At 36.6% G+C, this 11,817-nt stretch overlaps 1 protein-coding gene across 8 annotated transcripts in view; it reads left to right on the plus strand.

Annotated features, from left to right (window-relative positions):
• dclk1a (doublecortin-like kinase 1a) overlaps positions 1-5,709 on the plus strand; it is an 81,352-nt gene extending 75,643 nt beyond the window's left edge. For 3 of the 8 annotated variants that reach the window (XM_067399201.1, XM_067399199.1, XM_067399206.1), the window contains 6 exons: positions 1,339-1,472; positions 1,631-1,708; positions 2,048-2,144; positions 2,744-2,824; positions 2,948-3,061; positions 4,465-5,709. In XM_067399201.1, coding sequence (XP_067255302.1) covers positions 1,339-1,472; positions 1,631-1,708; positions 2,048-2,144; positions 2,744-2,824; positions 2,948-3,061; positions 4,465-4,764 — 804 coding nt within the window. In that variant the 3' untranslated portion in view covers positions 4,765-5,709. Of the gene's footprint in view, positions 1-1,338; positions 1,473-1,630; positions 1,709-2,047; positions 2,145-2,743; positions 2,825-2,947; positions 3,062-3,248; positions 3,323-4,464 lie in introns of all 8 variants that reach the window. The other 5 variants (XM_067399204.1, XM_067399207.1, XM_067399205.1 and 2 more) reach the window with 4 other exon arrangements.
• Positions 5,710-11,817: the final 6,108 nt, after the last annotated feature.

The following is an 11,817-nucleotide window of genomic DNA, read 5'->3' on the forward strand; positions in this document are numbered from 1 at the left end:
TGTTCTTCTGTTGAATACAAAGGTAGACTGGGTAAACCCAGCCTGATCTGCCGGTGATTTGATTTCGCCCGGCAACTCAGTCTGGATACCCGTACATTCATTTCTGCTGCATCTGTTACACTTTTGCAGGAACCAATCACAGACTGGCTTATCCACCTTGCTCGCTATTGGCGGGTACAAAGCTCTTTCTGTGGCTCTGGGCGGGTATAACACGATGACGTCTCTCACACAACCGTCAATCCAATTCCTTTTTAACCTCTCAACGATGCTAAATAACTTCATTAGTTTAGCAAACAAATCGCTCAAATGGGTGTAAATACCACTCACTTTCATGTTTTTTTGCACAACCTGCAAAAATTGCTTGATGCCATTGCTGCTTCTGCAAACCGCTGATCAGTGTTACAAACCAATACAAACTAAACCTGTCTGGAGTTTTCTTATCACTCTGCAAAAGTACGTCACCCGGATCGTTGATCTGATTGGTTGAAGGACTATCCAATTGCGTGAATAATGCTCGTTGATCACGCCTCTTGTGCAGTAGGAAATACATAGCAAACTCCCCAGACTAATGTTCAATTTTAAATTGAGCTTGGTCTGGTGATAGCCAGGCAATACAAAAGGAGATATTTTAAAGAATGTTGGTCAGACAGTGGACAGCACGCATTGACTTCCATTGTATTTTTTTACTACTATGGAAGTCAGTGGGTTCTGTCAACTGTCTGGTTACCAACATTCTTTAAATATCTTATTTCGTGTTCAACAGAAGAATGAAACTCATACAGGTTTGGAACAACTTGAAGGAGAGTAAGTAAAGACAAAATGTTCATTTTTTGGTGAACTATCCCTTTAAGCCGTGGATCTTACAATTGAAAATGTGTTCTGGTAGCAGTAAATAAGACTCTGTTTCTCAAATGCACTCCAGGGAACTGGAAAGAACCGTGCACTGGCTCACATATGCACTCGTTCACTCTTGGTGTGTCGAAGATAATTGCTTGTGGCTGGAAGCATGCATGTCAAATGCACCTTGCAATGCAGAATGAGGTTTTTTTCATAACGCACCACTTTACATATTATATAACAGCAAACACAAAGCCAGCCAAGCTTAGGATGCTCAATGGATTCGGTTCCTTTTTAGCATCAGTGGGATTTAGGTTAAAGACATTAAATGCACAAATATCTGTTTATTTGAAGCGAGTGCATATTTTTGACGCTGATCTGCACATATGCTCACCTTGGGATTTTTGAGAGTCGGAAATGTCATTTTCAGGGATTGCTTTGAAGGATTGCTAGGTTGATTTTGCTCCTTGATCTAATATCGCTCTTCACTTTGATTCACAGGTGTACGAGCATCAAGACGGAAGCAAATCGCTGAAGCTGGGCGACTTTGGCTTGGCCACCGTGGTAGACGGACCCCTGTACACTGTCTGTGGAACACCCACATATGTAGCACCAGAGATTATCGCAGAGACCGGGTGAATATTTTAGCATGTTTGCACAAATCTGGTTCAGTGAATGTGTGATATTTTCATGGACTAGTGTGAAGTTATTAAGCATTGAGTAGTGATTGTTATTATTCTTTTATTTAGAGCAATAAAACTAAAACAACACGCTTTCGTTTGCTGTATTGCAGGTATGGCCTTAAGGTAGATATCTGGGCCGCTGGAGTCATCACATATATTCTCCTCTGTGGCTTTCCTCCATTTCGTGGGTAAGTTCAGTGAGAATGAGAAAATGTGGCTCAAGATTATATATATATATATATTTTTTTTTTAACGTTTATTTGATTTTTGATGTTGTTTAAAAAAAATCCTGTAATTACCATCAAAACAATGAATTTATCAGTAAAACAAAAGTGGGTCACATGTCAAAGATTCATTCTTAAATACATTCTTTCTGGTATGTAGTGCACTGAGTACTGTAATCAAAGCTTTAAGGTTATGTAAGATGTTATTGCGTCTCCCTGTGGCTTTCTGTGGTACTATCCGTGAACGCAATGCCATGAGCTCCCCCTGTTGATGTATATTTGAAGTCGCACTCTGTATTTCAGGAGCACTGATGATCAAGAAGCTCTGTTTGACCAGATACTGCTGGGACAGTTAGAATTCCCTCCCCCGTACTGGGACAATGTATCCGACTCAGCCAAAGTAAGTGGAATATGTTTTAAAAAGGAAAATAATATGATAATAAATATTATGTTTTTTTTTTGAAAAGCAAACTAATATGATAATAAATAATATGTCGGAATTTTTGAAAACAACAACAACAAAATAATATGATACATAATATATATATATATATATTTTTTTTTTTTAGCAAAATAATGTGATAATAAATAATGTTTTTTTAAAGCAAAATAAAATTATATAAATAATATGATTTTTTTTAATTTGTCTATAGTGATATATTATTTTCTTGACTAGGAAATAGTGTATCACTATAGAGAAATTAATTTAGAAATATAGAATGTTCAGAATCAAATGGAATTCCTTTAAAAAGCTTATATATTATTTATTATTGTCATATTATTTTGCTCTAAAATCCTACTTATTATTATTTATTATATTATTTATAATAATTATTTATTTTAATTAGTTATTAATTATTTGTTATTAATTATAATTATTTATAATAATAATGTTTAATGTGGTCATTGCGTTCACCAATTCAAGGTCATGAGCATTAATATGTTTTTATCGGCATCTGGGTTTGGCATTAACTCTGTTTGTCCCGTCCGTCTCCTCAGGAGCTGATCGTGTCTATGCTGCAGGTGGAAGTGGATCAGAGATACACAGCGCTGCAGGTGCTGGAACATCCCTGGGTCACTGTGAGTAATTCAGATTAAACTCGGCTGTATATGAATCTTTATTGATAAATTATAACAATGACACAGTCTTTAGTATTCTTGTTTAATAACTACAGTAACTGATCAGATCAATGGCTGTTTCAGAATGACGGTCTGTCAGAAAACGAGCACCAGCTGTCAGTGGCAGGAAAGATCAAGAAGCACTTTAACACCGGGCCCAAACCCAGCAACAACACCCCAGGAGTGTCTGTCATGACGGTAAGCCCACACTGACACCAGACACAGCTTCTGTTCTCATGCCTGAAGTTAAGAAATAAACATTAAAGACCAGACACCATGTGTGACAGTTGAAATATACTGTGAATACTACCGCTGATGATTTGAGTGTATCTGTAATGTTATCTGAGCATTGTTCATTGAGCTCCACTGATTTTTCTTCGCTTAGCTCGACCATGACTTTTCCATCCAGAGATCAGGGTCGTTGGATTTCTATCAGAACCCGGGCATGTTTTGGATAAGGTAACGACATGTGTCCACTGTAGCACGCCAGCCCCTGTCTTGTTGAACCCCAGTGTGAGCACTGAATCCTGCTCATGTCATGATCAAAGATGGCTGCTGCGCTCTGGCCATCTGCAGGCATTCAGCCCATGTGTGTGAACGTGCTCAGTCCAGGTGGAGAGAATGTGCATGATCTGCTTCAACATCGTGCCGATATTTTGATGTGCTCTTCACCTGAACATGCTGCTTGTGTCACTGTCCTGCTTCTAACCAGCTTCTCATGACCTTCAAGCTTGTGCAGAAAAAAAAAAGCTTTTTTAGTAGAAATTCACTTTTAATAAATATATTTATTACATGTATTTATTAGTTTTAAATGTACTCTACTGTTCATAAGTGTGGGGTAAATAAGATTTTTATTTGAAATTAATACTTTTATTCTGCATCAAATGAATCAAAAGTGACACTAAAGACAATTATAATGTTACAAAAGATCTTTATTTCAAATAAATGCTGAACTAAAATATTAGCTGAAATATAATGCTGAAATATTAACCAGCTCATTTGTTTTCAACATTGATAATAATAATAATAATAATAAAAAATTGAGCAGTAAATCAGCGTATTAGAAGGATTTCTGAAGGATCACGTAACACTAAAGACTGGAGTAATGATGCTGAAATTTCAGCTTTTTTTTCAGAAAAAATTACATTTTAAAATATATTAAAAACAGTTCTTTTAAATTGTAAAAATATTTCACAATATTATCATTTTTACTGTATTTTTAATTAAATAAATGCAGCCTTGGTGAGCATTAAAGACTTCAAAAACATTAAAAACAAATCTTACTGACACCAGACTTTTGAATGATAGTGTATTTACTTTTATTTTTTTATTATTAGGAATTTGTCAAATGTCATTTTTTTTAAAAATAATTTTAATTATAGGGATCACCCAAAAATGTTTTTATATTTATTATTATTATTATTTTCACCCCATCATATTATTCCAGTGTATATATGTCTTCTAAAGACACAATGTCCAAGCTTTGACAACTATCCACTTTCTTTGAGTTTGGACATTCTGTCTCAGACATAATACAGAATTGGAATGGCATGGCAAAATCTATTGTAACTTACATTAAAATTCCTTATTTCCTCCATCAGACCACCGCTCTTGATAAGGAGAGGCAGATTTTCCGACGAGGACGCCACCAGAATGTGAGCGCAGCTCCCTGGACCACCCAGCCGACCTGTAGCCTCCACATTCCAGCCTTTACGCCCCGTCTGTGCCCCGGTCTGTACCTCGACCCCACGTCCCAGCCGCCCACTGGACTTCCTGCTCCAGCCCTAATATCCAGTCCATGTCCCTCTACCACCTCCACCGCCACCACCACCACGCCCGAGTCTGAAGACTTTTCCGCCTGCTCCACGGAGACTGTTCGCTCCCTCTTCTCCCCTTTCTAGCACTGAAAGGAAAGAGAGCGAGTGGAAAGGGCACTAAAAGAGGAGAAGGGTTTATGAGGATTCGGAACGCGGCCGAGTGGACTGATGAACTGAACCGAACCATTTTGTAATCCGATCACATAAAGGTGCAGGGTAAACGATGACCGTCAAGAAGGGGGTTTCTTGTTTATTTATGGTCATTATAATAACTTTTTCATCTATTTATACATGAAGAATACATTTTCTTTTTTATTCAACTTCAAAAATGTCCTCTTTTTCTGTTGAAGCACCTTAGAAATTTGATGTTTTTATTGGTCCGGTATTGTTCATATGCTCCAGAAGGAAACTGTAAGGACTCTATAACCGATTAACTAATGTCATTCCTGATAATTAGTATGCCGTGTTCCCAAATACCTTTCTAAGCAGACCGAAAATGGTTTGAATTGCCGATACCTCTTAAGAGATAAACTCGTATCTGGATTTCCTTCCCTTTGTGGTCACAGTACTGGACGCACAGCACTTGTTCATACGTGAGATGGGGACCTTGTTTTGTAATCAGTGTAAATAATATAATTTCAATTATTTTGATATTGACAATATATTTCTTTATCTTATCTAGACAGTGTAAGTCACATTTAACCATTTTTGCAGTTTTTAAGTATATGGAACATAAGCACAAATGCATTGAGGGAAAGACATAAGCAACATTCCTTAACACAGGGTCAGCTCTTGGAAATACAAATGCCAACGGTTCGTTCTGATTAATTCCATTTCATTAATGCAGGACATTCATTCAGTGGTAGTGCTGTGTAATGAGAAGCGCTGCTGTTGGTGTCAGGAGGTTAGATTAGGGTTGAGTGTTGCTGAAGTGCAGTAAGAGGTGTTCTAGTAACTCATAGCCCTGCTTATGGTGTCATTGTATTCTCTCATTAGTGCATGGAATACAGAGTGGCTCTTACATTATAATTTGAGACATTACCTTATTAAAAAATATACCATAACCTCTTTTTGTTGTTGTTTATTGATGCTGTTTGACCTAGGCTATTCATCACTTTATTTCACGGCCGTTCGGGAGCTTTTATGACCTTCAGCTCTTCCGACACCACCTCACCACTAGGAGCCAATTGAATCCGCCAGAAGGACGTTGGCACAAATAACTTTTAATAGGCACTCTCTTTAGCGCCTGATTACCGTTACTACAAAATCATGTTATGATAAATGCTGAACTACGTTATAATGACCATTAATGTCTGTATTAGTTAGCGTATGTACTAGCATAGCATACAGATACCCGATTAGCCTGATAGTTTATACACGCTCTTGCGCTTGCCATACATGTATTCACAATCATCTTTAATGCAATTATGTGTTAAATGTCAAAATATTTAAGTTATAAAAAGAATGTATTGATGTTAATTTATTCACTTAATAGGCTATTATTATTTAATTTTCAGTTTATCGAGTGAAAGAAATGTTCAATTTGTTTTATTATGCACTATAGCAGGAGTGTCCAATCCTGCTCCTGGAGGGCCACTGTCCTGCAGAGTTTAGTTCCAACCCCAATTAAACACTCCTGAAACAGCTAATCAAGGTCTCACTAGGCATACTAGGGCTGCGTTCCAGTTCGGTTTTTAAATGACCTTCCCTCGCTAACTTCCCTCGGTGTCGTTGACTCGGATGTACGTCATTGCTTACGTTGCACTAGTGCCCACTTCTGGCGGAACCTTTGTATGGGAACGTCCTAAGCCCTTGATCACTTGGAATCCGCAATGGAGCTGATTTATTATTTATTTTTTCCCCTTACAAAATAGTTTAATACAGCATTCTATATGTGTGTTTTAAATGTTTAAAAATAATTAATGTATCATAGAGTTGTTTGTGGTGGGGTAAATTAAACGCGATATGCGGTGACGTTATGTAGCTGCCTGAAGTGTACATATGAAGTAGACTCGAGGGAAATCGAGGGAGCGAGGGTCTGTCCATATAAACTTCCCTCGTCCACTTCACGAAGTGGAACGCACTTCAAAATGGCGGCAGGGATTCCCCCGAGGGGAAGTGTTTAGGGAAGTTCGCGAGTGCGTGTCTAAAACCTATATGGAACGCAGCCCAGATCAGTGGCTCCCAATCTCATTCCTGGATGACTTTCCAATTAAAAAAACTTTCCAATTAAAACATTGCAGACATTTAGATAAATTAAAACGTGTTTTAAATTATAATAAGCATAGAGTTATAAGAGGAATCATAAATTCATGGGTTTGCTTCTTAATTTACTGCTCACCTCTTTCAGCACATGCAGTAGCACCTGTCTTCCACATTTCGTTTTACTGGCTGACTGATTCATTCCTTTATCAACCTCATTGAATAATTACTTAAAATTAATATAGTTATGATGAGAGTAAATATGATTTTGGAGGGAGCTGACACGCCTAACCAAAGAGAACATGATGTCCCGCTGTACAAACTGCACTCTTCAGTGGTAAGAAATAAATGTAGTTTAACGTTACTGATAACTTACTTTAAGTCAAATAATGGTTTATTCATCCATTTTAATGTCTGTGAATAAATTTCATATTTTAAAAACCATAGTGTTGAAGTTTTCTTCATCGTGTTAGAGAACTAACGTTCTATTTCCATTAAGAAAACTTTCCTGGCCCTAACAAAACAAACCATAAAAAATAAGTTTAGATTAAAATTAGAATAATGTTATACAAACCAAAAACTAACGTTCTGGGAACATTTTATTAATGTTAGATTCACGTTAGAATAACATTCTGGGAAGCAAAAACTAACGTTTTGGAAATGTCATATTAACGTTATGAGAACGTTAGAATAACGTTCTGGAAACGTTATATTAATGTTATGGGAACATCATATTAACGTTATTGGAACATTAGATTCACGTTAGAATAACGTTCTGGGAACCAAAAACTAATGTTCTGGAAACGTCATATTAACGTTATGGGAACGTTAGATTCATGTTAGAATAACATTTTGGGAACCAAAAGATAACATTCTGGAATCGTTATATTAACATTATGAGAATGATAGTTTCACGTTAGAATAACATTATACAAATCAAAAACTAACATTCTGGAAACGTCATATTAACGTTATGAGAATGTTAGAATAACGTTCTGGAAACCAAAAACTAACATTCTGGAAACATTATATTAACGTTATGAGAATGATAGATTCACGTTAGAATAACGTTATACAAACCAAAAACTAACGTTCTGGAAATGTCATATTAACGTTATGAGAACGTTAGAATAACGTTCTGTGAACCAAAAACTAACATTCTGAAAACGTTATATTAACGTTATGAGAACATTAGATTCATGTTAGAATAATGTTCTGGGAACCAAAAACTAACATTCTGGTAACGTTATATTAATGTTATGAGAATGTTAGATTCACGTTAGAATAACGTTCTGGGAACCAAAAACAAACCATAAAAAATAACATTAATTTAACAGAATAACGTTATGATAATAATGATTAAAATGCAAAAATTATTTTTATTCATTATACTGGACATACCAATGTATTGTGAATCTGAATCCCAGGAATGACCCTTGTGTTGATGTTATTCCCACATAGAAGGCGACGTTCTTGTGACCTTGAGTAACGTTCCCTAAAAGTTCTCTAAAGGTGATGAAAATTCCTAAACGTCCTCTTTAGGTAATGGAAGTGCTGCAGTTTAAGGTTCCTTATATGAGTTTAGGGGGACGTTCCATTTGGGTTGTTTTATGGTCAAAAAAGAATGTTACAAAGAGGAAATTTGGGAAGTTAACAGAACCTCCTATAGTAATAGTCCCCTAAACATTTCCAGAACGTCCTGATTGTTCCCTGAAGGTCCACCAAATAACGTTCCCCAAACCTTAAAAGAACTCCACATCGTGACACTCTCTGAACGTACTGGGAATGTAATATAACGTCCTTAACACCAGTGGCATGACGGTGTTTTGCAGCTGGAGCGAACTTTTCCAGGAACTCCACATCGTGACCGTCTCTGAACGTTCGTGGAACGTTACCAGGTGACAGGTTACCCCGCTAGAAATTTTACGTTCCCAGAACATTCTCAGAACGTCCACTGGTGTTAAGGACGTTGTGATGTTCCCAGAACGTTCAGAGACAGTCACAATGTTTTAAGGGTTGGGGAACGTTATTTGGTGGACCTGCAGGGAACATTGAGGATGTTCTGGGAATGTTTAGGGGATTATTACTATAGGACGTTCTGTTAACTTCCCAAATGTCCTCTTTGTAACATTCTCACGTGACCATAAAATAACCAAAATAGAACGTCGCCCTAAACTCATATCGGAAACATTATTAAATGACCAACAGAGGACCATATGGGAATGTTCAGTTAATGTCCCAAATATCCTCATTGTAACGTTATTATGTGACCATAAAATTAACCAAAATGGAATGTCCCCTAAAGTCATAAGGAACCATGAACTGCAGCACTTTCATTACCAAAAGAGGATGTTTTATGTGCCAAATGTTCTGTAAAATGTCAGAATTTTTGTCACTTTTAGAGAACGTTTAGGCAATGTTGCGCAAGGTCACATATGTCGCCTTCTCCGTGGGTGTTTTATAGAAAATAAAGTCACTGTTATGGAGGTGAACGTTTGCTTTAGATGGGCTCTTGATTCTTGACATTTAAACTTTAGATTTTCTTTGGCTGCTTTAACTGTTTTCAAGACACATTTGTTATAGCAAAAATTGCAAGACAAATTCTGATCAGGTGAATTGGGTCGTTTAGTGCTGTTGATTCAATCATCATACTTTCTGTGAGTGTATTAACTGTTAGTTTTGCATTAATTAATGCTTTTTTTTATGAGTTTTTTTTTTTTTTTTTAAATATACAGAGTTTAGAGCAGTGTCTTTTAGACTCAGAACGTTCTGATGGATCGGAAATCGTGCCCGATCATGTGATTTCAGACTCGATCGGAATCGGACATTTCCTCCCGATCAGGACTCGGATATATATGTATGTATTAGGGGTGCAACGGTTCTCGGTAAAAAATCGAACCATGCACTGTAAAAAAATTTTTTTTTGAAAAATTTTGGAAACTGACAATTAAATATTGACTCAACAAATTGCTTTCAAATAATTATCCCCAAACAAAAAGATGCATTGGGGTAATTTTAGCTTATGGTCTAAAGGTAAAATTAAAATAATAGATTCACTGAACATATTAAATTGTGTTCTCCACTTACCGACCGCACTTGCACTGCAGTGCGGTCCATCTCAAATGACGACGCATCTATTGGTTAATATGGTTTGTTTAAAATAGCAACGTGGAAAACAGACAGAGTTCAGATAATGTATGTTTCAGTCGATGGATGCACAAAACGTTACAACAACGATAATCAAACAGTCACTCTTTGTAAACTGTTAACTGCGAGTGCCGTCTGCTCTAATGTCCAGTCATTTACGTCATCACCCGGGTGTTGATAGCGTGCGAGCGCAGGTGAGACCTGAACAGCACACGTTGCTGTCTGTATTTAAACTAACTCGTTTAAGCCTTGCTGATTTAAACCTTAAAGAACAAGACGCGAAAGAGAACTCGCACGCACTGTGAGAATTCGTGTGCGCTCATCCGAAGCGCGCACACGCTTATTCCAGTCAGCGCGCAAATACTGAGTTCTCTTTCAAGTCTTGCGCTTCGGCGGCCACATTCATACAAAAATTGTCAACATGCCCGTCCTAGCGAGTATCCTAGCAAACATAGTCGGTTATGTCTTAAGTGAACGTATATTAGTCGAGAAATACAGCGCATGTAGTATATGTACTGGATCGTGCATGTCTTAAAGGGAAATCAACTATTCCTGCTGCCTGTATTTAATGTTAAATCAAACAACAAATAACAAAGAAATCACTCACTGCTCTTGACTGAATAGTTTTTGTAACTTCAATAATGATTAATCTTTATTTATTTTATACAGTAAAGATACTATGCAGTGATATTTTATATTTGATTACTATTTGAAATCTGAATACCTGAAAAACCTGAAAAGCACTGTTCCTGGATCTGTTTTTTCGCTCTTCTTTATTCTTTTTTATGTAGGCTATTAAGTATCGGATCGGGACTCGGTATCGGCAGATACTCAAAATCAAATGACTCGGACTCGGATACGAATTGAGGTATGCTAAATAATCTGCTAAAGTTATTGTTGTTGATTGTATTGTAATGATGCCACATTTATTATTTATAAATGATTGATGCGATATCAATTCAAAAGATGGGTAAATTTATTTCGAGAGGCAAAAGTATTGAGTCAGATGTTCTGTCTGATATAAACTTAGCTAACCACGTGTAGGTGAAGCTGCCTCTAGTCTTCTCTTTAACCGCCCTCTCTCAATCACTTTTAAAATTAATTACATTTTTATTTTTATCTTGTATCTTGTTTTATATCGTCTTTAGCTTTCGTGACATGGCTTCTTCTGGTAAGACCCTGTTTACTCCTTGCATTTAAACATATTCCACATAGTTTCTGGAGCAACATTAGAGTGAATAATCACAAATTTGTGATTTTTTTTATTTATTTATTTTGACAGTCTTTGATGTGAACAAACAAAATACACATTTATAATAGGCATGTATGTATGTATGCAAATCAAAAGTAAAAAGAGTCGAACTGCACACTCAAGTATTTTGTCAAATAATACATGCATACGTCATGCATGATAAAACCCACATTAAAAACTTTGGTCTCATATGGTTTGGCTTACACATGCATGGAAATGTTTTTAATGTAATTTTCAATTTTCTCTACACAGTCCATCATCAATGGACAAAAAAAAAAATCAAAGTGGCTTGACACTTTTTCCAAGTGTTCCATCAAGAAAGTGCCTGTGCCATTGTTCATTGAAGATCAGGAGCAAATTTATGTTATCTACACTCACCTGACTTCAATTCTGAACAGCACACCCACACACACCCACAGTGACCAGATCAGATTTATTATGGATGTCCTTTTTCCAGAGGTAGGTCTTGTGTGTTAGTTGTGCTCTGCATGGTATCATTTTCACATTGTTTTTAATGTCAAATAGTTTATTCATAA

The sequence above is a fragment of the Chanodichthys erythropterus genome, chromosome 10 (genome assembly GCF_024489055.1).
Source record: "Chanodichthys erythropterus isolate Z2021 chromosome 10, ASM2448905v1, whole genome shotgun sequence".
NCBI lineage: Eukaryota > Metazoa > Chordata > Actinopteri > Cypriniformes > Xenocyprididae > Chanodichthys > Chanodichthys erythropterus.